The 26,799-nt window shown below is 41.3% G+C and overlaps 1 protein-coding gene across 5 annotated transcripts in view; it reads left to right on the top strand.

Annotated features, from left to right (window-relative positions):
- EML1 (EMAP like 1) overlaps positions 1-26,799 on the top strand; it is a 125,352-nt gene that overhangs the window by 17,015 nt on the left and 81,538 nt on the right. For 2 of the 5 annotated variants that reach the window (XM_050337276.1, XM_050337275.1), the window contains exon 1: positions 25,493-25,675. The exons of 1 other annotated variant lie outside the window; for it this stretch is intronic. In XM_050337276.1, coding sequence (XP_050193233.1) covers positions 25,609-25,675 — 67 coding nt within the window. In that variant the 5' untranslated portion in view covers positions 25,493-25,608. Of the gene's footprint in view, positions 1-25,486; positions 25,676-26,799 lie in introns of those variants that run through there. 2 more of the 5 variants (XM_050337272.1, XM_050337273.1) reach the window with 2 other exon arrangements.

Raw genomic sequence — 26,799 nt, 5'->3', positions numbered from 1 at the left:
TGTTAACATGATATGTGTACTCTAAGTATGTGCAGTATGGATCAGAAACATGCTGTTGGGAGGGGAAGTGTTTGGGGAAACTTTTACAAATAGGAAGACAAATATGCTGGTGTCTCTTGTGCTCCAATAAGGATATGTAGTATTATGTGCAGCCTAAAGAAATCACTGCCTTCATCGGTGGTGACAATGTTTTCTAACAAAGACAGATTATGTCTGCAGGGAAAATGAAAGAGATGACTGCCAAACACCACCAGTGAATGTACTGAGAAAGTATTATTTAGTTAAAAAAAAAAAAAGTGCATAAAAATCTGTTTATGTGGCTTGTCTAAACTGAAGAGTCTAAATAGTTAGTAACTAAGATTCCTTCCAATCCAAACAATTCTATGGTTCTATGAACTATCGCTGCTCAAAGGATTCATCTATTATTCCCCAGTTTATCCTACTGCAATTTAAATACCTCAGCAAAAATTAAAACTGGCTATATTTTATTAGTTGCCAGTAAGTCCCCCCAACAATGCCAAACTTAGAACAAAAAAAAAAAAAAAAAAAAAAAAAAAAGAAAGAAATATGTAAAGCACCAGTAATCACAGCACCCCATACTCATTCCCTCTGAAGATAGTGTTCATAGGCACACCAAGTAGTAAGTGATGGTTTCTGTCCAGGGAAAGGCCTCACTCAGCCATGTGCTGCTGCAGAGATGCCCTGGATCCAATAACAGGTTTTGGCTCCTCTGAATTTAGGGCTTGCATGAGTAAGAGTGACATAGACTCGTTGCCCTGCCCTCTCAGCTAAACATCTCCAATTTACCTGCCTTTCACATTGGAGCAAACATAAGGCCCCTTGGGCAACTAAAGAAGCATTTTGTTCCCTCATTTTTCCTCAGGTTGTCAGTGATGGGTAGAGTTTGCTTATAAAAATCATAGGATGGTTCCGGGAATATAGTGATATTGTAGCAGATAATAAAAAAATCCAACAGCTTCAAATAGAGCCTGTTTCAGGTTCAAAATGCCTATCAATAAGTTCAATTACACATTCATAAACTAAAAGGATGTCACCAAAGAGCCCAATTTAATTTCCTCCCAATCTATGGCAATTTACAAGACTGTGATTTAAAACTTGGTCATCACCCTGAGTGTGTATGTTTGGGGGCTGGGTAGTTAAATCACATAAAGCTTTTCTTCTCAAATGAAACCTTCCTTAGCTGTACCTCTAGAAGTCATTCAGTGCAATTATTTATTACTTGCATTAATCAGAGCAATGCAAAGAGTTTTGCCACTGAAGTTTACAGCATATTCGTGTTTCTGTTATTGTTCCAATATATCTAACCTAAGAAAGGGGTGACTCCTTGGTTTTATTTTTGTTTGGGTCTTTTTTTTTTTTTTTTTTTTTTGGCAGTGCTATATACTCCCAGGGAAATAATAGACAGTGATTTATTTCTGAAATTCCTACAGCAGGAGGAAGTCATACTTGGGTCTTGCTGCCATGGAGGGAGATAAATAAACTGTCCTAATATATTTAGCTAAAGAAGATATAACCCACAGGAAAACAGACTAAGGAAGACTGGAGAGACATATACAAGCTGGCATGGAAGATACTGAGCCAGGGAACAGAATGTTTAGATAGAGGCACTTATGGGCACTTCTCACCAACAAACGAATAATCAAGGACATAACTGGCTATTTTTAGCAGCAGTGTCTACAGTTCTTCTGCCTTTTACCTCAGAAAACTGTGAAAGGAGCTACTAAAAATCCATACAGAGCAATGCTGGGCTTCCTTGTATGGGTGGGCAGGACTCAGAGTGCATTTGGCTTGGCTGTGCAGTAGATCCTACAGACATAAATATATATATATATATACTTATAGATGAGTCTGTGTGTCTCCATGCAGTAGTAGTTCCCTCCCAACATACGTCATCACATGGTGGGTAGAATAGGAGTCCTCAGGCAGCCTTTGTGCTGACACAATCCACTCCCATGCTTCCCCTCAGTTCCTCTGTGAGGATCAGGGAGATTTCATCTTCTGATATCCTAATCATTGCTCTGGGCAAAATCCTTTGACTTCAGTGCTAAGGATCATGATTTAATCCAATAGTTTAGCTCAATAATGGAAACCAGGGGGTAACACAATATTTGGTTTTGTCATTATATTCACCATTTGTAAGTAACGGGCTGCAAAACCCTTATGATTTGTGGCAAGGCATTCCATTAACGCGTCGATAAAAAAAGGGAACATGTCTCCATTGACAGCACTTAACAATTTTCTCCATTACTCTGATGACTATTCACTTTGAATGGAAAGTGCTTTTCTGCACCATTGAAGCATAGCTGGTACATAACCTCTGAGCACTCAGAAGTGCTGAGATGCTACAAGAAGGAACACTTAAGAGAGCGCATCCACTCTTTGGCACGCACTGCCCAGAGTCAGACCCTGCATGGTTCAGTGCCTGCAGCTCTGCTGTATCACCCACAAACTGGGACAAAATGTGCCCTCTGGCATCAAGAGGGAAACAGAGCTATTTCATCTGCCTTCTGCTTTTGCATGATTACCAAGTGGATTTTGCATTCATTTCCTTGCATGCAATTGGTGGTAAAATCTATGCAGGTCTAAGCTTGTTTCCCAAGCTTCTATTGGATAGCAGAAACAGTGTGTACTTGTCTGGTGGTGGGGGATATAGAGGCTGTAAGTTGAGAGGCTGGTGTTCAAATCCAGCAGATCAGCGTAAAGCCCTCAGGATATTATTCTTGCTGCAATTACAAGTAACAGCCAAAGAAAGGGTAAGAGACTGTCACACAGTGAATAGAAATGTTTCTCTTCAGTTGCTTGTACAAATACTGCAGACAAGGATAAATAGTTGTTACTGTAAAGCTCTCAGTGACAAATTGATCCCCATCTGTGTCTCTAGCTGCCTCCAGCTTTTCCTTATGGGAGGTAGTGGTGGGTCATCAGTGTGGTCATTTTAAGCTTGGTACAAAAAAATTCCTGATTTAAGAGTCTCCTTATGTGACCTTTGCTTATATGCACCAGTGTTTTTCACACAAACAGCCCCAGTGATGTTGATGCTAATAGGTAGATGGTAGAGACAATTCCACTGTGACTGTTGGAGACTGAAGATGAGGAACAAAAGGTCCTTTCTGAGAGCTGCTCATCCATCTCAAATTCTCTGACTCACTTCACCTCGTGTGGGACTGACTGCTTAGAAAAACCAACACTGCCATCTTCTTACCACGTGTACAGGATCACAGCCTTAGCATACACAAAGCATTACTCACTTCAGCTGATCCCATTAGCGCTGAAGACACAGGCTTGCACTTACTCTGTATGAGCCTTAGAAAAGGCTTCTGTATGAGAGGATTATGGCTGCTGTTCAGACACTCAACATTTCCTAGTTAAAATATTTCACAGTGAAGTAATAACATCATTAATAGCTTACAATGCATCAGCATCTGCTTTATTTCTTCTGCTAGAGTCTTATTTTTTGGAGGTTTTTAGGTTTTTGTAAGGCCACGAAGAAAATAAAAACTAATTGTTGCCGGGTTTGATTTTTACAAAACTAGTTACTTAGGAAGTAGAGGAAAAAATCTCAGTCTCATTAGTACAATATAATCCAACTATCAATGCAAAAGGGCAGTGCAATGCCATGTCAATGGAAGCAGTAAGCTGGGCAGATTTCTGATTGCCCAACATGTGCCTCTCTGAGCATGCTTGTGTGCAAACACAAACTCAGTCTGGCATAAATTACATGAACTATGTTATCTTGCATCAAAATATTTTCCCAGTTCTGTGTGTTTGCAAATACATCTAATTTATGCATTTCTGAGCACATAATGTGTATTGCTCAGAGATGAAGCAGGTGTAACAGTTCCTCTCCTGTTTAAATCAGAGATGCTGTTGGATATTTCAGTACTAGAAAATGTACTTCCCTAGGTGGTGTCCAGTTTGAAGAAAAAAGGGGATTAAAAAATTCACATCCAACACAAGCCCTCCAAACTAGAAAATCTTTTATTGCAGAACATGTACTCTCCCTTTCCAGTGACCTTGCCATCCTAAGCATGTTCTTATGACATCACCTTAATGCTGTGGCTTAAAAACAGCTTAATTAATTTAGTGTCTATGCATTGCTGTCTGCTGTCATTGTAACATCCACATAAATAAAAAGAAGAGAAGGCACTCAGCTGCCTCTCATGCAGAGCCCTTTGAATCCCGGACATAACCCACCAGCTGCTCCGGGGGCATCCCTGAGGAACATGAAGTCCATCCCTGAGGAACCAGCCCAGGCAGACCACAGTGGAGCACCAGAGTTCTGTGCAGGTCATTTGTTTCTTCCATTACTCAATTCCGTGTTGCTGTTGAAATGATGATTACCTTATATTTTATAACAGCTGGGATTTTAACTTAATCTACAAAGTAATTAATTTTCCTTAATTGTGATGGGGGCTTGGTGTTAAGTAGTAAGTAGACTGGGATAGCACAATGTTGTTTCCTGTGGTCTGGATCGCTACTCTAAGACAGAGTCTTTTTCTGTATAGTCTGATTTTAAATACCATACTATAGCAAGAAGAACTGTTTTGATCATATTTCCTTTTTTAGTATTACCTGTTCATGGTGAGTAGTTTAGTGTGAGTTTAGAGCAGAAAATAGCTTTTCTTTTCCTTTGGTACAAACTGAAAAGTGAACAGGTGGCAGTAAAAAAAGGACTACAAATCTAAAGCAATCTATAATGCCATTAATGGTTTAAGTAACTTTAATAAGAAAGGATTTGTTGCTTACTAGCTTGACATTATGTATAACTACTTTCAGTCAATAAGGAAAAAAAACAAGATAAGCTATCAATATAACTAATTTTAAATACATTTTATTTTCCTAAGTAGTCAACTTATAGATCTTTTCATGTTACTCATTAGCTAACAAAAGTAATCCACATCCTGAGATGTAGCCAAGAAAATCTAGGATTGGAATTCATGCAGAGACTAATCTATGTAGATTAAATAGCTGTATTGTCTTTCTCCTACCACTGTAAGTTTTGGCACCATACCCCCAAACCAGATTTAAAACAGAAGAATGGGTTGCATTTCTACCCCACCACAGAAATAGCAGCCCCCTGTCCCAGAGTGTGGGGAGCTGTGCTGTCAGCAACTGGCAGTGGCTTGGTGGTCTGCAGGTGTAACCCTGGGAGGTGCTGTCAGTGATGGCTGTGCACTGCCAATGCCCTCAGAAGCCCTTGCCTTCACTTGATCCCACAAAGCTGCCCAAGTCTGGGAGTGGGCATCTCAGCAGCAAGGGGTGTTATCTGTGTTATGCATGTATCAAACCTGCGCTCTGTGCAGAGAAAACAGGTTCCAACCCCTTCTGACAACCCCACTGCTGTTCTTTATGGCATGTGACTCATTAATAGTGAGCAGCTGACACAGCCCAGGTAGAAAGGCACTTGTGGAGCTGTCTGTTTCATTCAGAGAGAACTTCACAAAAATGTTATGCTTGCTCATGTGGAATAGGCACACTGAAGATACAGGAGATCCGTTAAGGAACCAAGACATTTTATACTGGCACAAGCCAAGCATAGTGTTGTGTCAGAGATCCAGGATCTATTGAAAGACAGAAGTACAGTGAGATCCCTGAGGCCATATGACACTATCCAGCTGGGAGACTGAATTCCAGGGTTTGTGGAAGAGCAGATATTTTTTCTTTCTAACAAAAATCTTTGAGAAGATCCTGGGTCACGTATTGCCTGTAGTCTGTAATAGATTGTGTGACGAATCCATCCTCATGGTTCTTCTTTGCTCAAAATAAAGAGATAAGATAGCTAGATGTGGATAAATGATGCTATTTTTATCATACTGCTGGAGTTCACATTGCCCAGCACGTGTGGGACAGGAACCCCCACCTTGCAGGGCACCTGGAATGGGTACACCTGGATTTTGATGGGTACCAAAAAGCTGTGCAGGGAATGGCCATGCTGAGCTGCCTCCTGCACATCTTCTGGTGTTGACACAGCCATGTGTGCACCCAGGCACTTATCTGGCTTTTATTGTGCGCTGATGTTCTCCTCCCGGCCATGCCATCCTCAAGATGTTTTTCCATCTCCTTTAATCAGATTAACCAGCTGCTCACGCTCTAAGGACACTGACTCTGTGGGATGTACTTTAGATTGTGGTCTGTCTCATCTTCCTATTTACTCCCTTGACAGCTGTGTGCCTGAAGCAAGGGGATTTTGTCTGTCTTGACTTCCTGGGGCACCAGTATTCTGATTTCTGAGCACTGCACCTGTGTTCCCTCCAAAAGAGGGCTTGCAGTGGTGCCTTCCCTAGAGACATAGCAGGGGCACACCTGTACTATCTGCTTCAGACTGGAATCATCTTCCAAAACATTTTAAGGGATGATTTTTTTTACATCCCTCAGGGTGACATTGGGCACTGTGGGATGGTAGCAAGAGATTGAAATGGTACCTCTGAAGAGGACAAGCTGCCACCACAGCTGAAATTCCAGCTTCTTAGAAATGACATGGTGAGCAGATATCTAGCTGTAATTTGCTGTAAATAGGAAGTAAAATGGGTATGTGAATATTGTCAGGATTTCCCATACTTATGCGGGGTCTGTTCTCTTCCTTTGATTTTAAGATGACATATCTCTGGTGATGTAAGCCAAATTTTTCATTTGTGTCCACAATCCATACATATATAGCACTAAATGTGTGTGCAAGCCAAGGAACAAATGTTTCCATTGTTGTGCTTGCAATTTGAAAAAAAACCCAAAACAGTAAACCTTTGAATAGCATCAAATATATCCACACTAAAACATAGAAGACTTTTCCATAAATACATGCATTTCTCGATGCCAGTTACTCTGTTACTAAAACAGAACCAGAGCATTTGCCAAGGAAATCAGCAGTGGCCTTAACAATGAGATGATCAGCAAAGAGCTAACACAGTGTTTTCAGAACAAAGTCTGGGCTCCACTCTGCCACACAGTGCTTAGAAGCAGTTGCCATCGCTACAATTTTTTCTGTTCTTCTCCAAGATCTTCCAGCTTTATAAAAACTGGACTTGTGAAGCAGTAGTTACTGCATATATGCATATGTCTTCCCTCATAAATTATTTCTGAAACACACATTTTAAGTGGGGTAACAAAGATATGTGAACCAGATGGGCTGTAATTGTTTGCATGCAGTGATTTCTTTTATGAACTAACCTGGCTTTGAACCACACCTATTTTTAGTGTGGTATTCACTATAGCATTGAAGTATTGATTTTGTTCCCCAGAACACCAAATACCGGTTTAATATAAGTTTATTTGCATAGAGCTAATATCTGTCATGCTGTGTTTGTTGCTATATTGTTTCTACAACAAACATTAGCTACAGAAGATGAGCCAAGCTACCTGTTCCCACCTCCTACCTCGTCCATATGAGACCTGAAAGCATGACTAGGCTTACATTTACTGCCCTTCTTTTGCACTGCTTTTGCAGAGTTTTACATTTACTGTCTGGCCTTACATAGCCTTGTGCTTGTAGCACCATGCTGCAGGTATATTTACACTTCAGAAAGGTTGGGTAAACAGTGATGTGATCATTACCCATTTGCCCTAATCACTAATGATAAAGTTGGCTTAATTTTTAAAAGTAAAAGTAACATTAAACTAGCTAGTCTACTGAAATAGAACTGCCTACATACAGAATTTTCTTTTTGCCAATGTTCTGTATAATCCCTGCTTATGAAAAGAAATATTTTTATAATTTCTTCCTCTTATAATCACTGAATACAGTAGTCAGAAACAGTGAAACAGAAATATTTTCATTTTGTAGTCTGAAAGGTCTTCTAGAAACAGACTTGTGTTGAAGCATTTTTCAGAATATTTCTTTAGATCCATATGTCAAAGGAAGACATTAAAACAGGTGTTCTTTATCTATTTATGTATTATGGGCCTAATTTGACAGCTTTTTCTTAAGCACATTTCCTGTTGTTTTCATTGCCCTTCTGAAACATAGATGATGCCATGAAGGAACATTCCCTGGTACCTTCATTTACTCTTTTTGGCTGATTAAATTCTCCACATCACACTTTCTAGGCTTATGTGCATAGATATTTAGCAGTACAAACCCCTAAGTGCAATCACACTGTCACACTATCGGCACTGACTCAGAAACATTATCATCCCACTCCATCTCCCATACTCAAGTCTCCTTGCCAAAGTTAAAGTTTCTTTTGGATTCTCATTAGATGCTTCTACTGTGCCTCTTTTCAGCATCCTTTGTTCATAGATGGATGCAGCAGTGTGTCATTGAACTCCGAAAAAGTGCTCAGCTGACTGGGGTGGGAAGGAAGCTGGAAAGCCCTGCCCCACAAAGCCTTGCTGCTTTACCAGGGTGCAAGGGAGCGTCATGACATCGTCCCTCCGGAATGGAGCTGTACTTCCAGCCTGAGCACGTCACCTCATTTGAACTCCTACAGTATATAAAATTAGGGAAGCGGTTTTATTTTATCCAAGAACATCCCCATGAAAGGATTTATAAGTAATTTCACTGATTATGAGGTCTCTGCCATGAAACACTTATTCAGGCAGAACTATTGACGGGAAGATCCCTATTACAGCTAGAATAATTTTTCTCCTAATAATAATGAAAATCCTGATACATATTATTACATTTTGAATGAGAGCCTCTATGCAGTAGGGTTTTAATGATCTCACTGTTGCCAAGTTTTTCTTTCAACATCCCAGTGGAACATTTTTACCCGGCCTATTAGGTAATGCACACAACTTTCAGGCACAGATTCACTATCTCCTATTCAGTGTCCTCATGGTAGATCTTGCCAATGTCACAGATGTTCTTTTTCCATAAATTCCATCAACCATGGTGTGGAAGCCATGGTTTTTGTTGATCTGTTCATCTCTTCTTTGTGTGCATTTCTTATAGCTCGTCATTACCCTTTAACAAAAACCTTTCTGTTTCTCTTCTTTTTAAAATAAAATTTCTGAGGCAAATGGAAGGAACATCCTTCTATGCTGTGGGCCAATTTTGACCTTTTGTAAGCATCAGAAACATCTTCAGAAATTTAAGATAGAAAATTGTGTATTGTCCAAACCAGTGAATAAGGGAATGTTTTTACCCCAAATCTTAGAACAAGTCAGTTACATAGATTTTGCAATGCTTATTTCTTATAGACTTCCTTTTAATGGGAGAGTTCACATTTTGTCAGGTCAAAAGGGGAAGCTTTAAAATTTGTGAATCTTTCAAGTGCTACTTTACATAGGACATTAGGGCACTTAGTATTTTTCAAAGATTTGAAGATCCCAGGGCCATAATAAAAATATTTGACTCCAAATCAGTTTCACCAAAGTCTTGGCCTACGAAAAGAAATAAACTTAATCAGTGACTGAAATCTGGACTGACTCTCCAATCCTCCGATTAATGATTGCCACAGAGCATCTCGACTAGGATGGAAGTCTGAGGACTGCTATCAATATTTCAGGGTCCTGCTGCAAATCCTCTGCCAAGGAATGACCAGTTCATCCCTTAGAGTGAATCCTTTGGTCATTCCTGTTTTATTGCCTTTCTTTCAGTATTGCTTAAGAAACAGCCCTTTACAAACCAGAAGATTAATGACATCACCTAATTGGTTTTGCTATCCTTAGAGATGATGGGCCAAATTAATCCCTATTAGAGCTCCATTAATCTTTATGGATTTACACCCAAGATTAATTCATCCCCATGATAGTAATCAGTTGCTGTGTGGTCTGTGGAAAATCACTTTGCAAGTTGGTTTTCTCTCCCAGATGGAAAATGGGGAAAATAACTCTGTGTTCAGTGAAGATAAATGCTCCAAAACCTCCTAGGATTGGTTAAAATAGAACACAGTTTTTAATAAAATGCATATTTTATTTCTGAATGTTAGTTTCAGTTTGCACTTGGATTCTCACTTCTTAGTGGAACTTGGATAGAAAGGTTTCCCTGTGGGGCTACAGATGTGCCTGTAGTATTTATACTGAAGAAAGTCTTGGTACTGTAGAGCTTGGTGGGAATTTATGTGCTTATTATCCCAGGCCAGGGTGTCACACTTCAGGTTTTACACAAGTCACACACACACACCCAGAGGCAGAATTTGGCCTTTCTCATTTCTGCTTCATTTGGGCCAATTTCTACAGCTGTTCCCCAGTGAGAATCTCACTGAAGATAGCAGGAATTTTGTTTAAGCAAGGATTATAGGATTAATCCCTCTATCTCCAGTCATGTTTATTTTGGCAGTCATTTAGTTTAGAGATCTCCAAAGCTCCCTAGCTCAGGTCCTCTCCATTCTGCTCGCAGATATGCATCTAACTGCAGCTCTTATGGGTTAAAGTAGCAATTGCATTTACCAAGAGGCGTCTATGTTTGCAGAAAAACATTCTGGTAATGCCACCAATTAGATAAAACTGGGACTTCTCACAGATAGTAGAAAAGAAACTGCTGATAAGGATTGCAGCAATTTATTTTAGCTGGGACCCATGCTAGAGGTGAGTAACAAGCAATCCATCAGTTAGATGACAAAAAGTACACTTGAGTTTTACAACCCATTCTCTTTGAATAACCCCAGGCGCTATTACTCAACCAGAAAATATCGGTGTTGAAATCTGTTCTTCTCTATTTGTACACATTTAATGTGTTCATTTGCCTATATTAGAAAATATAGGCACATTATAACATATAAATAGTTGAAAGATCAGCTGTTGTAGTCATTTTTAGTGAGAAACTATAGAATAAGATTTAAGGATCTTTGAAAAAGGAGAAGGTGCAGCATGTTCAGTAAAGAAATAATTATAGGGCTTTGACTTTTATTTGATACAGCACCTTTGAGCTATGTACGCATTGCTGTATGAAAGTATTTTTTAGCTATGCATATTATTTTACAGCCAGTATTAGTAATTTCTCCTTAATTCTAGATATATGAAACTGGTTTACCTACTTACTGGAATTTGAATGGACATGCTAAATATACACTGAAATCATCGTCAATTATTTATTTGAGTTGGCAAGGAAAAATATTTTTAAAGTTTAATGAAGCCAGCAGTGATACACAGTTGCATGTTGCTGAGCAACAATACTGGTGGCCAGTATTTTTAAAGTAGAAGAATACAGTATAATCATGTTGATGCCTCAGGGCTCTGTTGTACCTCCCATAGCAAAACTCAGGGGAGCAGGATCAAAGGGTGCTCAGGACTGCTGCAGCTCGCTGCATTTCTCATGAAGAAGCAGCAGCTTGCAGGTCAGAAGGGGAAGGTTATGGATAGTCCTCAAACTCCACAGGTCCCAGAAACTCACAAGAAAGGAAGCTCTCACCTCCTTCAGGGCAAAAACAATTGAAGGAGTTGAGTGAAATTGAAGGGGAAGCTTGAGAGCGATGTAGGAAAAAATTGGATGCTATAGAGAGAGTTAATCTGGTGCTTCTTGAATTTCAAGGATAAGGAGTCATTAAACCAAGTAAAAGGCAGAACACAAATTTGATTAAAAGAAAGATTTGTGCACAATGCATAATTGATCTGTGGGGCTAACTACATCAGGGTGCTATCGAGGCCAAAAGCATAACAGATTTGGAGAATGACTAACACTAATACAGGCCATGTATTAGCTGCATGAGGTAGAAGATTTTTTTTAAACAAGGAAACAAATCATGTATAAACATATATTTGCTTGACTTTGTCTCATATATATATGTGTGTGTGTGTGTGTCTGAGTGCTTGCGTGCGTGTATTTGTCTCTAAGTATCTACTTCCTGGGATTAAATACCTGAAGAAGAGCAAAACTGGGGAGGGAATTCTCCTGAGGACAAACTATTCTATAAATGCCTGTTGTGTGGCAAGCTGGTACTGGGCCAGTTAGAGCACAGATCTGGGTTAGCCTGGTAGTTCTTGTTCGTGCAATGCTCTGTAGGGATGTGTCCCTGAAGGATGGCTCTGGCCTTGGGCCTCTTTATTTGGGCCAAATCCCAATTTGGTGGGAGCAGGGTCAGTGAGACAGAAGACTTCGCACCGGGGCTCCCTGTGACCTCTGTGGTTTTGCAGGTGAAAGGAGAAGCTTTCCCATTTGGAAAGGCCACAGAAGTCACACACGGACTTGACGGAGTCTGTCCAAACATGTCCCTTACCAATAAACGCAGTTCCAGCTGCATGGCAGCCCTGTGGGGAAGGGTGCAGGACTGGAAGGAGCAGAGCATGGTGCTGCTGTTTCCTTCACCACCAGCTTCTGTTTCCCCCTGATAATAAAGAGACTGAAAATATGCAGCTCTTTATTTATTAGTCGCACTCCCCAGTAAAAACACCAGTGCAAAGCAGCACCGAATTCTCCTTGATTTGTGTGTATTTTTGAAAAGTGTACTCTATGCCTACTGGGAATTATGTTTTTTGAAAGTTCCCTTTTTTGTACTCTCTGAGTCATATTCCCATCATTCCTATACCTCATAATATTTTTCCATTGCCATAGTGACTGCCTGTGAGGAAAGCATAGCCAAGTAACTTCAGGTTTTTACTGAACCCAAAGTGCCTGCTTGATTTTGTCTTACATCAAGGAGGGTGATATAAACTAAATAGTGCTTTTTCTTTTTTAAGTGATTCATAGTTCCCTTCTGGTGCAAAGGTGATAGTGTCACCTGTCTGGTCTAAAAGTCCTCTGACCCTAAATCTTCTGAGCAGGTCTGAGTCTGTAAGTAGCCATGACACCGCACCGAATTCTCTCGGAGCAGTTAAACAAATTGAACAAATTGAACTGCAATAGTAAAGTATGTGTTGCTCACTTGCATTTGTACATGTCCTCCTCTGCCCTTCTGTTGAATTCCTTAATCTTAGAAAGAGTTTGGACCAAATCCGTGTTTCTGAACACCTCCCTCTGTTGGACACAGATCCAAATGTCACAGCTGTCTCAAATGTCACACTATGACACTTAAGCAGAATGGCAAACCTGTGTTTTGTAAGTATGAAGATATAGTTTTAAACTTTGTGGTTTAGGTTCTGGAATATAGAAAAGATCAATATATTTTATTATTCTAAATGCATATCTTGGGTAAATTTCTCTTGTAGAAACTGCTTTTTTAGCTCTGTGAAGAACAATTCCAGAAAATAGATAGTATAGCCTTCAAGGTTAATGATAATTTTCAATGCCTATTTAAGGGACTGTGCCACTAAGAAATAAATCATAGTAGATGATCACTCTTTGTAAGGCAAAGGGAGGACAGAATGCTTTTATGTGTAGGTGTCTGTGAATGAGGAAAAAAGAGCGGCATAAATGCCTTTCATCTCATACAAAGGAATAATATAAACACACCCAAACATTTGATTCTGTCCCTAGCAATACATTATGATATGAAGACAAATATAGGCTGAGCTTACTTTAAAATATTTTCAGATGTGCTGATTACAGATGCTCAGGACCATCAAACACAACAAGAATTGTCCTTTGCATGGGTGTACATGTTTGCCTGCTAAATGGCAAATAGTCACTTTTAAATGAAATCAAATACTTCAGTCAGTGTGAATTGCCTTTTTACTTCATTAGCTTGTCCACATGAGCATTATAGGAGTGGATCCAAAAAAGGCAACAGAGCAGAAAAATGAAATTCCAGGCATCCCATGTACTCTTTTGGAAGTGGACAGTGAGGACACCTCACTCCTGATGGCTGCTCAAGCTTTTGTCATTTCACTGTTGCAACTGTGACAGTGTTTTTGCCAAGTTTTGACTCTGATTTGTACCCTCATAAGAGGGAAAGAGGCATTAGCTCATTTTATAACAAGCACTAGTGGACTTGTTTCATGTTGACCTAACCTGACATACACCAGTGACTGTGAGAAGAGAGGCTGTTTCTCTATCACTAGCCCCCAGAATAGTGGCACTCTACACATGGGTGCTCAGGAAAGTGAATTGTTTTTTTGGTATATTAACTTTATTTTCTGGTATGACATTAACTAAACTGTTTTCTTCATCATCTGCTCTTGGGGATGGTAGAAATATATTGCCAATGACCTAAATGGAGAAAAATTGATTGCTTCAGAACAAAAAAAAAAATGGAGCAATAGCCTAATTTATATTACTCCAGCTTGACAGCAACTGAGAGAGATTTTTCAAGTAAATAGGGGTTATATCAGGTATACCAGTCAATTACTTGTGAACCTAATGTGAAAAGAACAACAGCAAAATGTCCATGGAAGTGAGCCTGCAGCTACTGTTCCCCAGAAAACTTAATGGTCTGGGCAATACCTCTCAGGAAATCTAAGCTGGAAAAGACCTTTAGAGTTCATCTAGTCAATCTCACCCAAGGCAGGACCAGCTATATCACATCAAACAGGACATAAATTTGTCTAAAATTATTTCAGAGATATTCCATTGGTGCTGTTACTTCCTCAGGCAACTTATCACAGCGCTTTATTGATCTTAATATTGGAAAGATTTTTTATTCTAATGTCTAACCTGAATGAGAACCTTTCCTGATATGATTTAAAGTGGACTTAATGTGCCAACTGAGGCATTATCAATGCTGAATAGGGTGGAAGGATTTCTTCATATATTTTCAGGATTATTTATCCACTGCATTATATTGCTTGCCTTTTCCACTCTGCATAACACAGCTCAGTGTTTGGTTTGTGGTCTACCCTCAGCCAAGCTATTTCTTAACCAGTTATTACCCACCTTCCAGCAGATAATTGCTGTCTAAATGCAGTGCCTTGTACTGGTCCTTAGTACATTTTATCTTGCTTTTACAGATAGCTCCTCCAGGCTGCCAAGATCTTCTAAAAAATTTAATCTGCCTTTTGACTAGCATACTTTCAGAGCTTCCAAGCTGTGACTGGCACATTACTAAGTATGTCTTATGTTTTCTTTTTCAGTCACTAATGAAAATGTGGACTATAGTGGGACTAAGGAGAAAACCGTGCAGAATGGTATTTCATGCCTGCTTCCATTTTGTGACACTGTTTAGGTACCTGAGCAGTGTTACACCCTGCTATGGGTGTAGCAGGGTCAGCAAGCTGTGTTTCCTCATTTACTTATAAGAATGCCATGGGTGTGCAGAAAGCCTTAGTGTAGTTAAGTTATATGACACCAACTGCCTTTCCCCTGTCCACAGGGCAACACAGGCATGGGAAGAACTAAGCTGGTTTGACAAACTTGGTTCTTACAATGAAAACTGAATGCTTCCCCTTTATCATCTAGGCACTCATAAATAGTTTGTTTAAAAAAACTCCAAATTTTGGGGCAAGAATTTAATTTAATCAGGCTGATTGATAATCTCTTACTCCTTTTTTTTCCCCTAGTTTTAAAGGCAGGTCCAATGGTTTTCTACTTCTGATCCTCTGACAACCTAAATATTTAGTCACTTAGAGATTCTCCTGGATCAGTCTGCCCTTTAAACAGCATAGGATGAAATTAATGCATCTAGCTAATTTGAAAAAAAAAAAAATCTGATTACAGTACAGCCATTCAATGAATCAAACCGAAGAACTAATAGATCCTAGTAACTATTACCTATTTGCTAGATTGATTTTCAGCTGGATCAGTCCCCCATTCAGACCCCTGCGCTCCCCTACAAATCACTGTGGCAGTGGGATGAAGGAAGACAGTGAGGAGGTGGGAATGGAGTGGGAAGAAGGGTGCAACTACATTTTTCAGCTACAGCATTGTCTTAAAATGTTCATTGAAATACATACAGCTTTAGTGAAGACAGACACAAAAAATCATTAAATACTTGTACCGTCTTCACGTCATCTGTTGACAGTTGTTGCACACCCTTGAGTAGTAGACCAGCATTCTCATGGCCTTTTTCCTATGCATTTGTAGCATCACATCTTGTAGCCTCACTGTCCCTACTTATATCTCATTTTGTGTTTTTTTTCTTTCTGATTTTATATCAACATACTATTGCCATTCATCTATACTTCTGCTGAATAGTTCAATCCCTTTCCACACACTTTCCTCTGGTCGGATCAGAAAGGGGCTTATGATGAAGCCAGGAACTTTATTGCTACATTTCCTATCCTTCCTCTACACTGGCATAACTTGGGTTTCTGAGCTCCAAGGGAAAACATGCAGAGATGGAAAAAACTGTGTTTCAGTCTTCATATGCCATATTTCCTAATTTCACATGGAAGGAAATGGCGAATGAATGACAGAGCAAACACTCTTCATCAGATGAATGGAAAAAGTACAAAATGTTAAATCATATCAAGACTCTCCTCCAATTATACTGCTTGAGTATGAGCCAAATCCAAATGGGACATAGCCCAGGACACGAGAAAGAGAGTAAAGGACGTTTTTTCTACAGCCTTCCAGCAGTTCTGGCCTGCTCAGCAGAGCTGAACGTAAACAGATATTTGCTCTGCTTCTGTCCTCTAATTGCATCATTTTCCACAAGTTCACATGTATGACAGATGAAAAATCATGAGTCACATGTATTGTTTTCCAGCATAAAGTATTATTTACTCCTTATTCTTGGATGGTCACTGAATGACATTTAATGTCATTTGTAAAGTTGGAAAAATTTCCTTTGCCACACTCTTACATGGATTTTCTTTAAAACACCTTATATGAAATAAATGCCATCAACTTCTTTGAAATGTCTTTATTTTCTTAATTGTTCATACAACACTAAATTTCATCAATATCACAAATCCCCCTGAAGAAATGACTGCTGATTAAGAACATAGCTACTAATGTCTCAAAATAAAAATTGCCATGAAGGAATGAGAAGATATTATGGATGTTTAAATTTAACAAATCTGAATCTAGGCTTTTGACTTTGGCAAAAGACTGTTGAGTTGAATGGAGTCTCTGATGAGCACTAAACAGCTAGGTTATTTGTAATTAAAAAAAGTTCTGTATATAGTGCCACAAAATTATGTAACACTTTTTCTAACAAATAAAAAGGAATAAAATCAAGACTTCAGTTGAAACTGAACTCTGCAAGGTTGCATCACATGAAGAATTGTTCCTTGGCCTATTCTACCCATCCCTTAGTCTAGGAGAACTAATTCACCCTAATCAGGGAATCTTTGTCTGAAGGGATTGTTCGGGAGAAGATGCAAAATTCCTCAGTGCAAGATTTCTCAGACACCTGTAAAATATACTACAAGCTGGTTATGGCAAAAACATTCATTAAGCAGCGACCAATAGGCAAAAGAGTTGTTTAAGGGGAAGAATCTGAAGGAAAAGGCAGCGGGCCCCTGCATGACAGAGCTGCAGGCTGATGTTTAGAGCAAGTTCTTAGCTTGGACTGCACAGTGGTCACACAGTGTGTGTCCCTTGGCAACCCCTAGTCCTTCATCAGACAGTGCACACTGCAGGGGTTTTATGTTCTTAATTCTCTTGTTCATGGCTGCATCTGCTTGTATAATTTATGGCACACAATACATATTTTTCTTTTGAGATTCATTCTGTTCTTTATTCCAGCATTTATTCTGTCAGAAAGTGGTGGGACAATGAGAGGCTATTGGGCATCACAAAGCTGAAAAGAACTTGTCTTCTTGCCCTTTTTTTTCTTGAATTATGTCCACTAATGACAAAATCCTTTTCGTTTCCCTTCTTTCCCTTGTCTGTAGCTCTGGTTTTCTCTTGCTTCTTTGAAAGCTTGAGAAAGAAACATCAGGTGGTGAAATACTTAGGAATTAAAGAGCTGCATCAGGAAGAGTTTTTAAAATTAGGTAACTTGGTATCTGAAAAAAAATGCATGATTGTTCTTTATGCTTGGATGGCTGGCAGCCAGGTGGCAGGGCCAGGGATATTTCTCAGGGATGCATTCAGAGACTGTCATTATTGCCCCTATTACTTTTTCCTCTGTATAGGACTCTCTTGAATGCCATCACCAAAGAGAAGAATGCCACGCATGGCTTCCCCTGAGGGGGATTAGTAATCCTACACCTTGCACTGGCTGACAGAGGTGTTCTAAGAACTGCTGGCATTCTTTCCCCAAAAGCCAATATTTTATTACTGTATGGACCTGATCCTGCCATTTAAACCCTTAATGCCTATTCATGTTTCTGGGCAATTCAGTGGAGGCTTCTTTGGTTCAATCACTTACTTTCATGCATTTTATTTCTTACATTTTATATGTCCAAAGGAGATCAAAAGCAGAATTCATCTAAGTTTCTGGATGCACTTGCTATGAACCTGCAGAAAGAAATCACTTTGAAAAAACATATGCAACACAAAATTGCTTTGATCACATTGTGGGCCTTTGGTGATTGCACAGACTAGAACAAAAAAAGTTTCTTCCAAGGCAAATCCTGTTCCAAAGTAAATAAAAAAGTTTAATTCAAAACGATAGTTACCCACAAAAATAAAAGCTACCAACATTGTTGGAAACTAGTGTAAAGTAGTGTTGAAAACGGTAGGAAAGGATTATTGCTTGTTGCTTTTTTCTCCATCCAGTCAAGGTTAGATTAGCTGATGATTTAACTATTTTCTTCCATCCCCAGGCTGTATCTTGGGATCTTGAACTGGGAAAGCAGACATGAGCTGAGGCAGCGAAAGTAGTGGAGGGATGAAGGTCTCAATGTAGGTGGTCTTGGGCTCTGGAAGATATCAAAGGAATCTGCAAGTGTAGTGGGCTGAATTTCCTGCCTGGCCCTTATAGGTCATCCTGCCTTCCACTCTCCTGATCCTCCACTTGCTAAGGGAAAGCTCATGGAAATTCAATGAGTTTGAACCGGTCTAGCTTCTGTTGTCCCCTGCAGAAATAACTCACACTGTACAAACGGAATATTGTCTTCTTTCTTCCCCTACCTTTTGGTATAATTAATATTGTATTTGATGAAAGATACAGGGCATGGAGAAGCAGAACTTGAAGCTAGGTTAGTTTAGGTGGTAAATGGGCTTATGTGATGACAGGAGTTAAGATTGGAGGTAAACTCTCTGCAGTTACTTTCTATGACTTGTTTAGTAGTACAAATTCGCTTTTCCAATAAATTGCTCACTAAAAGCAAGCATAACACATAAAATCACTAAAAGAAATGCATTATTTTTCCCAGCTATCTATCAGAAGATATTTGCCATAGTTCATTTTTCGCATTTTAGCAAATTTCCAGCAACGTAACTGCAAATGTAGAAAGTGCCATAAATGAGATTAGCTACCCCCTTCTACCATTAATCTGATCTGGTGCTTTGTCTTACCCATACATTTTTATGTGTGCTTTATTATTTACGTGTCTGACAGTAAATTTTCCTGTTACTCATCAGTGCCCATGAGATGCCTTGTGCAGGATCCCAAAACCAGTGAAACTGTGACATGGGAAGATGGGAAATCAGGAACATAATTTCTGCTAAGGCACAAGTTTAAACCACCGTCCTACTGGCCAGGGAATGTAAAATATAATGCTGAGGTCCCTCCCTCTGTTTACAGACACTGTGGGTACCTGTTAGCAGAAGAGAGAGACTTCTTTCTCACAGGGTAGCTGATGTATCCTTTGGACATATATCCTGTTTCCTACTTCTGGGTTTTACACATTCTTGTGGATTGTTACAGTCCAATTAAAATGCTTGTTCTACAAAGTGACCAGAAGGACTATTGTAGTACCACTTTGTTAAAAAAATGGCATTTTTTGTGTACACCTTAAATGATCAACTTGCTATGCTGTAATTTAAATATAATTTTAAAGAAATATATCTGCATTATAGTTTACTCTCATCCTACTGTACTATAATTTAGAAGGCAGATTTGTATAGCTGTGGTTTTGTATAAACCAGATATTAAATTGTAACAATATATGACTTAAATACATGCATAAAATAGATCTCTGGAATATTTACTGTCACAATAACATCATTATAATAATAGCATAAAAATTAAAACAAAACCAGTGATCTCAGCCATGTGCAGGAGGGTGTTGATGTGGTGCTAGCCATAAAAAAAACCCAAACCATATTTTTATACTCACTGTGGCATTTTCCAATACCTACATGTCTGGGGCTCCCTGAGGTTTCAGTGGGTGCAGGAAAAGTTCTTCTGCTGGGAGGGAATTCCCCATGGGGAGTGACACAGACCTATAGGGAGGATCCTCTTATGCCCTGAATGGTGACCTGCTGAAACTGTGCCAAAACTCTTGTACCTGAAACCAGAGAGGTCGTTCTTACAGGAGGTAGGATTTGTGCTCCTGAACACACAGATCTCAAAGAGCTCTGCTAGTGGAAGCTTTCAGCCTCTACTGAGGGCTGAAGCCACCAAAAATAGGGTTGCAGAGCTGAATTAGAATGGAAAAATTTAAGGAGTAATTTTGAAGACTGGATGGATCATTTCTTCATGTGATGCCATCCATCACCGTACTTCTTCACATCAATCTCTCAGGGTATTAATATCTCAGAAATGTTCTTTCCATCAGCACAGATTGCACAGAAGATGGAAAAGAAGTTGCATGCCTGTGTATCTGTAATGTATTTTGCCTCTCATCTGTTTAATATCATAATGTTACAGCTGTGGATGTAGCAAGTCTGCAGTTGGCCATTGTGTACATTGATGTGCATTGAACTCAACTTGTTAGGGGACCTTACAAACATAAGGGTATTTCTACTGCAGGCACTATGCCTGAAAGCATTTCACAATGAACCATACAAGTAATATCTTCAGTGCTTACAGGCAGGGTAGTGCACTTGACTGGTTGTTATTCTGGTGTGGTTCTGTCACAGACTTCCTGGCGGGACTATGACTGTGTCATGTTTTCCCTCTCATTTTCCAAATAAGCAAAATAAAGCCAACATTTAGTTCAAAAAGATGGTGCAAGTCTGAAAGCATCAGTGTTTGCTGAGCAGCCTCCCATTTTTGAATAGGAAGAGTCATAGATGCGGAAAGCATTATTCTTTTCATCTTCAAAGCCTTCTCTTTGTATTCTAAATTAACCAATCTGTAAAGCAATACTTTTTCTTTTCTGGGCAGTATGACTAAGAATATTCTTATTAATTATAGGGAAACTTCCACAATTCCAATATATGTCATTCAAAACAACAGGATGTATACAGGCATATTATGACATATTTTCATTTGGATTGTAAAACATCCATACCTTTGATGGTTTCATCCCACATTTGTTATACTGTATTTTTAATGCACTCAGACTGTGCTGGCATAATGGTGATCCTCCTCTCATACCCCATCTTTCCCACATGCATGAACTGTGCTTTGTAGTGACATTCATGAAGCTCCCTGCTGTGGCTGAAACACTGGAGTCCTGCTATTTAGAATGAATGATTATTCCAGTGGTTGAAGTGTTTTTCACAAAGGAGAGTGGGGCGGCAAGGCACTCCTTCCGTTCCTACACCACACTAGGAGAGGAAATCCTTTTTTGAGCCTACGATGGGACCCTGACAGAGAACCCCGCTCTAATACCTGGAGATAGTCTTAGCAGTGAGGAAAAGCCACTTCTGGAGAATGAAGAAAATTTATTCACTTAATGAAATTCTCTTAAAAAAACCAAACAATCTCTGCTGCTGCTTACTGAAGAGAAAGGGCAAATAAACAAACAAACAAAAAAATCAGCATAAATCAGGATTTCATCAGACTTTAGAAAGCCAAATCCAAAACTTAACCGCAGAGCCCACTTCTGCTAATTGCTGGTCTCATCCTGCTAGTGCCTAAATTCAGGCATTGCCTCTTCCTTCCCTGGGGCTCCTACTGTGTGCAGCATGCTCCTGCTGCTCCTGCTGCTGCTGCTGTTGCTGGGCATTGTGCTGCCCAGTGCTGGCCCCCTGGCTTCTGCTGAAGCACCGTGTCCTCCAACACTGAGGCAAAGCACCGTGCCTGTGCTGTGACACTAGCCTTCAGACCACCTAGCTCTGAGTGCTGGTGATGGATAGCTGGAAGAGGTGCCCATTTCCTATGCTTTGAATGAGTGATAAATGATTCAGGGAGAAGCACACACGTGGTGCCTTGTGTTTCGGATTGTGATCTGGGCCCAGGCACCAAGTGTTGCGGTGTTTCAGCTTTTTAATGAATGAAACTCCTGATTCACAAAGGAAAAGCAAAACTTGTACAAACACAGAATTTGAAACCTTCCAGGCTCCAGCAGAGACTGCTGCATTAAGTAAGACTGTGAATGGTGAAATGGACTCTTACATCTTAAATGGAAACACAGCGAGCTACAAAACTGAGCTCAGCTCTCTTTGATCACGCTGCAAGTAAACGTGACCTATCAGATGATTGCTAAAGAGCTTGAGGGGATCTTCCAAAGTTAGTCATGGCAAAACACGTGCTATAATTATATCCACTGATAAATTTTAGCAAAACCAGCACATTTGCTGATGGTGCTAGAAGCTTTGCCTGATTTATCTAGTTACAGTTTATGGTCAGAGTGCACAGTGGCCATCCAAGCTTCCCTGATATGTTCAGCAATCAGGCATTGCACTGACCTGAAAGAAGAACCCTCCAGCCTCTGCAGTGAACTGAGCCTTCACCTCCCGTAAACTCTGCACAGGAGGGCTCATTGCACCTGATGCCATTATCGGCTCTGCACAACAGGCTTTGCCACTGACAGCCAAATCTCAGCATCCTTTGCTTACCAAGTGCCACCATCTCACTCCCTGAACAAGCCTGCTGGAGGCAGAGGCATTCAGCACAAACACAGGGTTCAGACTGTCCAAGATACTACCAAATGATGAAAGCAGTCTGACACTGTTTTCAGGAACACGGATACATGAAACATCAAAATTATCAGGAGCTGGACTTTGATGTGTGTCCCTTTCAACTCAGAATATTCTGTGATTCTGTGATATTTGACTATAGGTCATTAACAGGTAGTGAAAGCAAGTCTTTGTCCTAACACTCCTGAAAATTCAGCTAGGGATGGGTACAAGCTCTTTTGTTCTCACTTAGCAAACAGTCTTTTGTATTACGCTACTCAAGATAAGTGAATAAATATATATGTTATAAAATAAAGCCATCAGAAATGTGACATCATACAGTTTCTGACACTACCTGCAGTCAGTGTGCACAAATGTGCAGCAACAAATCCCTCCCAGATACCCCAGCCCCACTATATTGCTCAGGATGCCACATTCCATATATATGCTTTCCTATTTTCGAAAGAACTAGCTTTGATCTGTACAAATGATGAAGGCTATAGTTTACTGAAAAGTGGACAATTAAAAGAAGTAGGTTTATTGTTTCACCACACCAGCAGAATTCCCCGACACACATTAGTGCATCTTTGTAATCCACTGTTCTATTGTTCTCACAGCCAGACAGAATTTCTTTCTCACTTTGTGCCTTGTCATGCAGTTTAGTGTAATGAGATTGTAACAGGTCTCAAAATCATTAAATTATGAAAGTGTCTCCCTTTTCTAACCCTTGTCCTTATAGTATAATGGCATCATAACAGCATTTGGAGACTGGTGCCGAGACCATTTTCTGTCACATCTCTGAGCTGATTTGCAGTGTGGTGAGCTGAAAGGCTTCCCCGACACCTTCACCTCTAGTTTCAGTGGGTAACCTATTGGAAGGTTTTAGATGTTGTATCTCCCTTTAACATTGGATTAGATTTGAGTATCTAAGTGACTTTTAATTTCCACTCTCTGAAATGGAGCTGCATTGCCTCTTTTGGGCCTTTCTTCTGCTTTGGCAAATGTTGTAAAAGTTAGTGGGCTATTACTTCTCTTATCTTTGTAGCACTCTCACTGACAACACATTTTACTATGAATATAATACTTTTAGATGGCCTATATTCCGTAGACCTTTTTGCCAAAACTTGCACATCTGAAGGAGGTATAAATTAAGATAACATTGACATCTAATGGCGAGCAAACCTCTTGTACTGAAACTATCTCAAGATGGTGGAAAATGAGCATATTAAAACACTTCTCAACCTCAAAAAGTAATCATGGCAACTATGTTTTAAAATGAAGGAAATTCTTTATTAAAATTTATATTTAAAAATGAGCTTACTTTTTCTATTACTGCAACTCATCTCCAGAAGTCCCACGCACATGTCTTTCTGTGTGTACAATTTTTTAGAACAATATGGCATCTTTGAAAAGTTTTAAGGCTTATAAATGGAAAGATATTGAGACAATCTAAGGGCTCAGTGTTAAACATGAGAAAGAACTGTGATTCATTTAAAACGCTTCGAAAATCTATTGGCTTTAGTATTTTTGAAGTAATTTTCTATGCTTTTTTTAGTATGTAATTAAACTATCACAATTTTCTGCTATTTATAGCCCACAGCTATAAAATGCAGTTGTTTTTGTCAGATACAAGTTAAGCACATCAGTCTGGGTAAGTACTTGTGTTGGAGATGACTTCAACTCTACCGATATTGGCACTGGCAATTCAGGAGGGAGCACTTTTCACTCCACTTTAATGTGGAATTGATATCTCTGCCTAATTTTATAGCATATTTTTGTGTTAGCACTGCCATGGTTTAGTGATTGGTGAAAAGACTCACATGTACCAAACCCACGCCTGTAAATGGATCCACATGATGGAACTGCCCTGCGAAAAGCTCCTGAAAGGACTGAGGCCTGAAGACATGATGTGTTAATGCCTTGGCATTTTTCAAGGTGAAAGGTGCTATAGATATGCAGTGCGTTATTTTTCTCATGTCCCTCGAGGAGCTTTAAATAAAAATGCCTTTCAGTCACTGGACACTTCAACATCCCTTAGGACAGAAATTGAAGCCCCAAACCCATCACATTATTTTCTAATATTACTAACCACTAGTTTCGTACCACTGCCCTCGTGGCACCATGAATAGATATTATGAACATACCTAGATAAATATATTTAAAACATTTAAACCTGTTTTAGTATCCTGTGTTGGAAAAGTGCATCATTTTTCAAACTAAACAGTTAAGACTGTATAAAATGGCATAACGAATTACAGTATGCATAGTTCATTTTTTTAAGAGAGCATCAATTACAATGTTATCTTGACAGCTCCATCCTGTAGCCAGCAGAATCGCCACTGAAATCGGCGGAGGGCATAAGGCGCAATTACAGGCAGGCTGTTGCTTCAGCGGGAGAAGCGAGAGGAGCCGAGCGCTGCTGCGGCAGGGAGGGATGCAGTGCCGTGCCGTGCCGTGCGCTGCTGACCGGCGGCACAGCTGCCACCGCCAACCTCCTGCCCCGCATCCAGAGCCGCTCCGGCCCGCACCTCCGCCCCTGACCGCACTTGGGGTTAAGCCCCGGGCCACTGGCGAGCGCCTCCCGCCGCAGGGCCGGGCGGTGTCTCGGCTCCACGCCGCCCCGATCGGGACACCCGGTGCCGCCGCGTCCCGCGGGGGCAGAGCACGGTGCCCGCCGCTCGCCCCGCTCAGCGGCGGGCAGGGCTCGGCGGGGCCGCTCTGCAGAGACGGCCGCGCCGGCTCCGCGCCGGCCGAAAGCCGCGCCGCCCCGCTCGCTCCCCGCGCCCCGGGGTCCCCCTGCCTCCCGCCGCTCCGCCGTGACGGAGCGGCCCTGCCCCGGCCCGCCCCGCGGGTCTCCCCCCGCGCCTCGGCGGCGGAGCGGAGCGGAGCGGCCGCCGCCCCAGCCGCGGCGGAGTGAATGGGTTGCCATGGCAACTGAGTGAGGCAGGCAGCGAGGCCGCCGCGGCCCCAGCCGCCTCCGCTCCGCAGCGTGTGGGCGATCAGGCAGCGGGCGGCCGCCGGGACAGCCGAGGGGACGCCGGGAGCGCAGCGGCAGGATGGAGGACGGCTTCTCCAGCTACAGCAGCCTCTACGACACCTCCTCGCTGCTCCAGTTCTGCAACGGTAAGGGCGGGGGCCGCCCGCGGCGAGCGGCGGGGTCCCGGCGCCCCGGCGGGGCGGAGGCGGAGGCCGGCGCCGGGAAGGCAGCACCGGGAGCGGGCCTGGCCGGGGCTGCCGGTGGCGTCTGCACTGCCCAGGGCCGCCCGGCTCCGCGGCGTAACTCGGGCAGAGGAGGAGGAAGAGGAGGAAACTTCATCCCTGCTCAGCCTCCCCCATTATACGGCGGGAAACCTGCCAGCCCTCGGGGCGCCCCCGCGGGGAACTTCTGCACCTCCTTCGCGGGTATATGCAGAGATTTGTGTGCGTGTGTGTTATGCTGTGGATGTGTCTGTGTGCATCTGCCTCAGAGACAGGTCTGGTAGCCCAAGCGGTCACCCAGCGCTGCGTCTCCGCTGCCAGCATACACGCAGACACACGTATATATACACACATACACACACATGTATAGGACATGTATATAAATATATACAAGAGTAGGACGGAACTCTCCGTGACCCCGAGGGGCGCAGATGGGACGCCTCGGCGGGGGCAGGTGTCCTTCAGGCCCCTGCTCGCAGAGGCCCCGCTGCCCCTGTTGAGGTGTGAGATGCCTCTGCGGAGTTATGAGAGTTGGCCTGCAGTTACTGGTTTTTCCTTCTGCTATTTTTTTTAAGGTAGGGGTTACTGGGGTGGTGGCGTCACCTGGGTGGCAGCGTGACAGGGGAGCTGCTGGGCTGCAGTGACCGGTTGTAAAAAAGCAAGGAGGAGGTGAGGAGCTGTAAGTATCCTCACAGGAGGCGTTGGAGATTGGCCTGCATAGTATTTGGAATTATTCAACTAGATAGTGTTTACTGTTACTTGGGGGGAAATAAATCAAGTATCCTAAATGTAACAGGGTTCTTCATGGTAAACTGTAATCTCAAAATACTTTGTTTTGATTTGAGTTACTGCTTTCTAGCAGCAAAATTGCAAACCTTCATAGTCTCATATTTCATTGAAAACTGATTTGCGGATCTCTTATTCCTCCACATTTTAGTAGTGGTCTGGCTTTCTACTGCTATCTGAACAGCTGGAGTCAGGTTCATATTAAATTGCTTCATGACAGCAACTGCATCAGACATAGCTGCCTCTTCTCTTGCAAGATATGG

Source organism: Myiozetetes cayanensis, unplaced genomic scaffold (genome assembly GCF_022539395.1).
Source record: "Myiozetetes cayanensis isolate MyiCay16 unplaced genomic scaffold, myiCay2020 scf6-25, whole genome shotgun sequence".
Lineage (NCBI taxonomy): Eukaryota > Metazoa > Chordata > Aves > Passeriformes > Tyrannidae > Myiozetetes > Myiozetetes cayanensis.
This window is presented reverse-complemented; position numbering and strand designations above follow the sequence as displayed.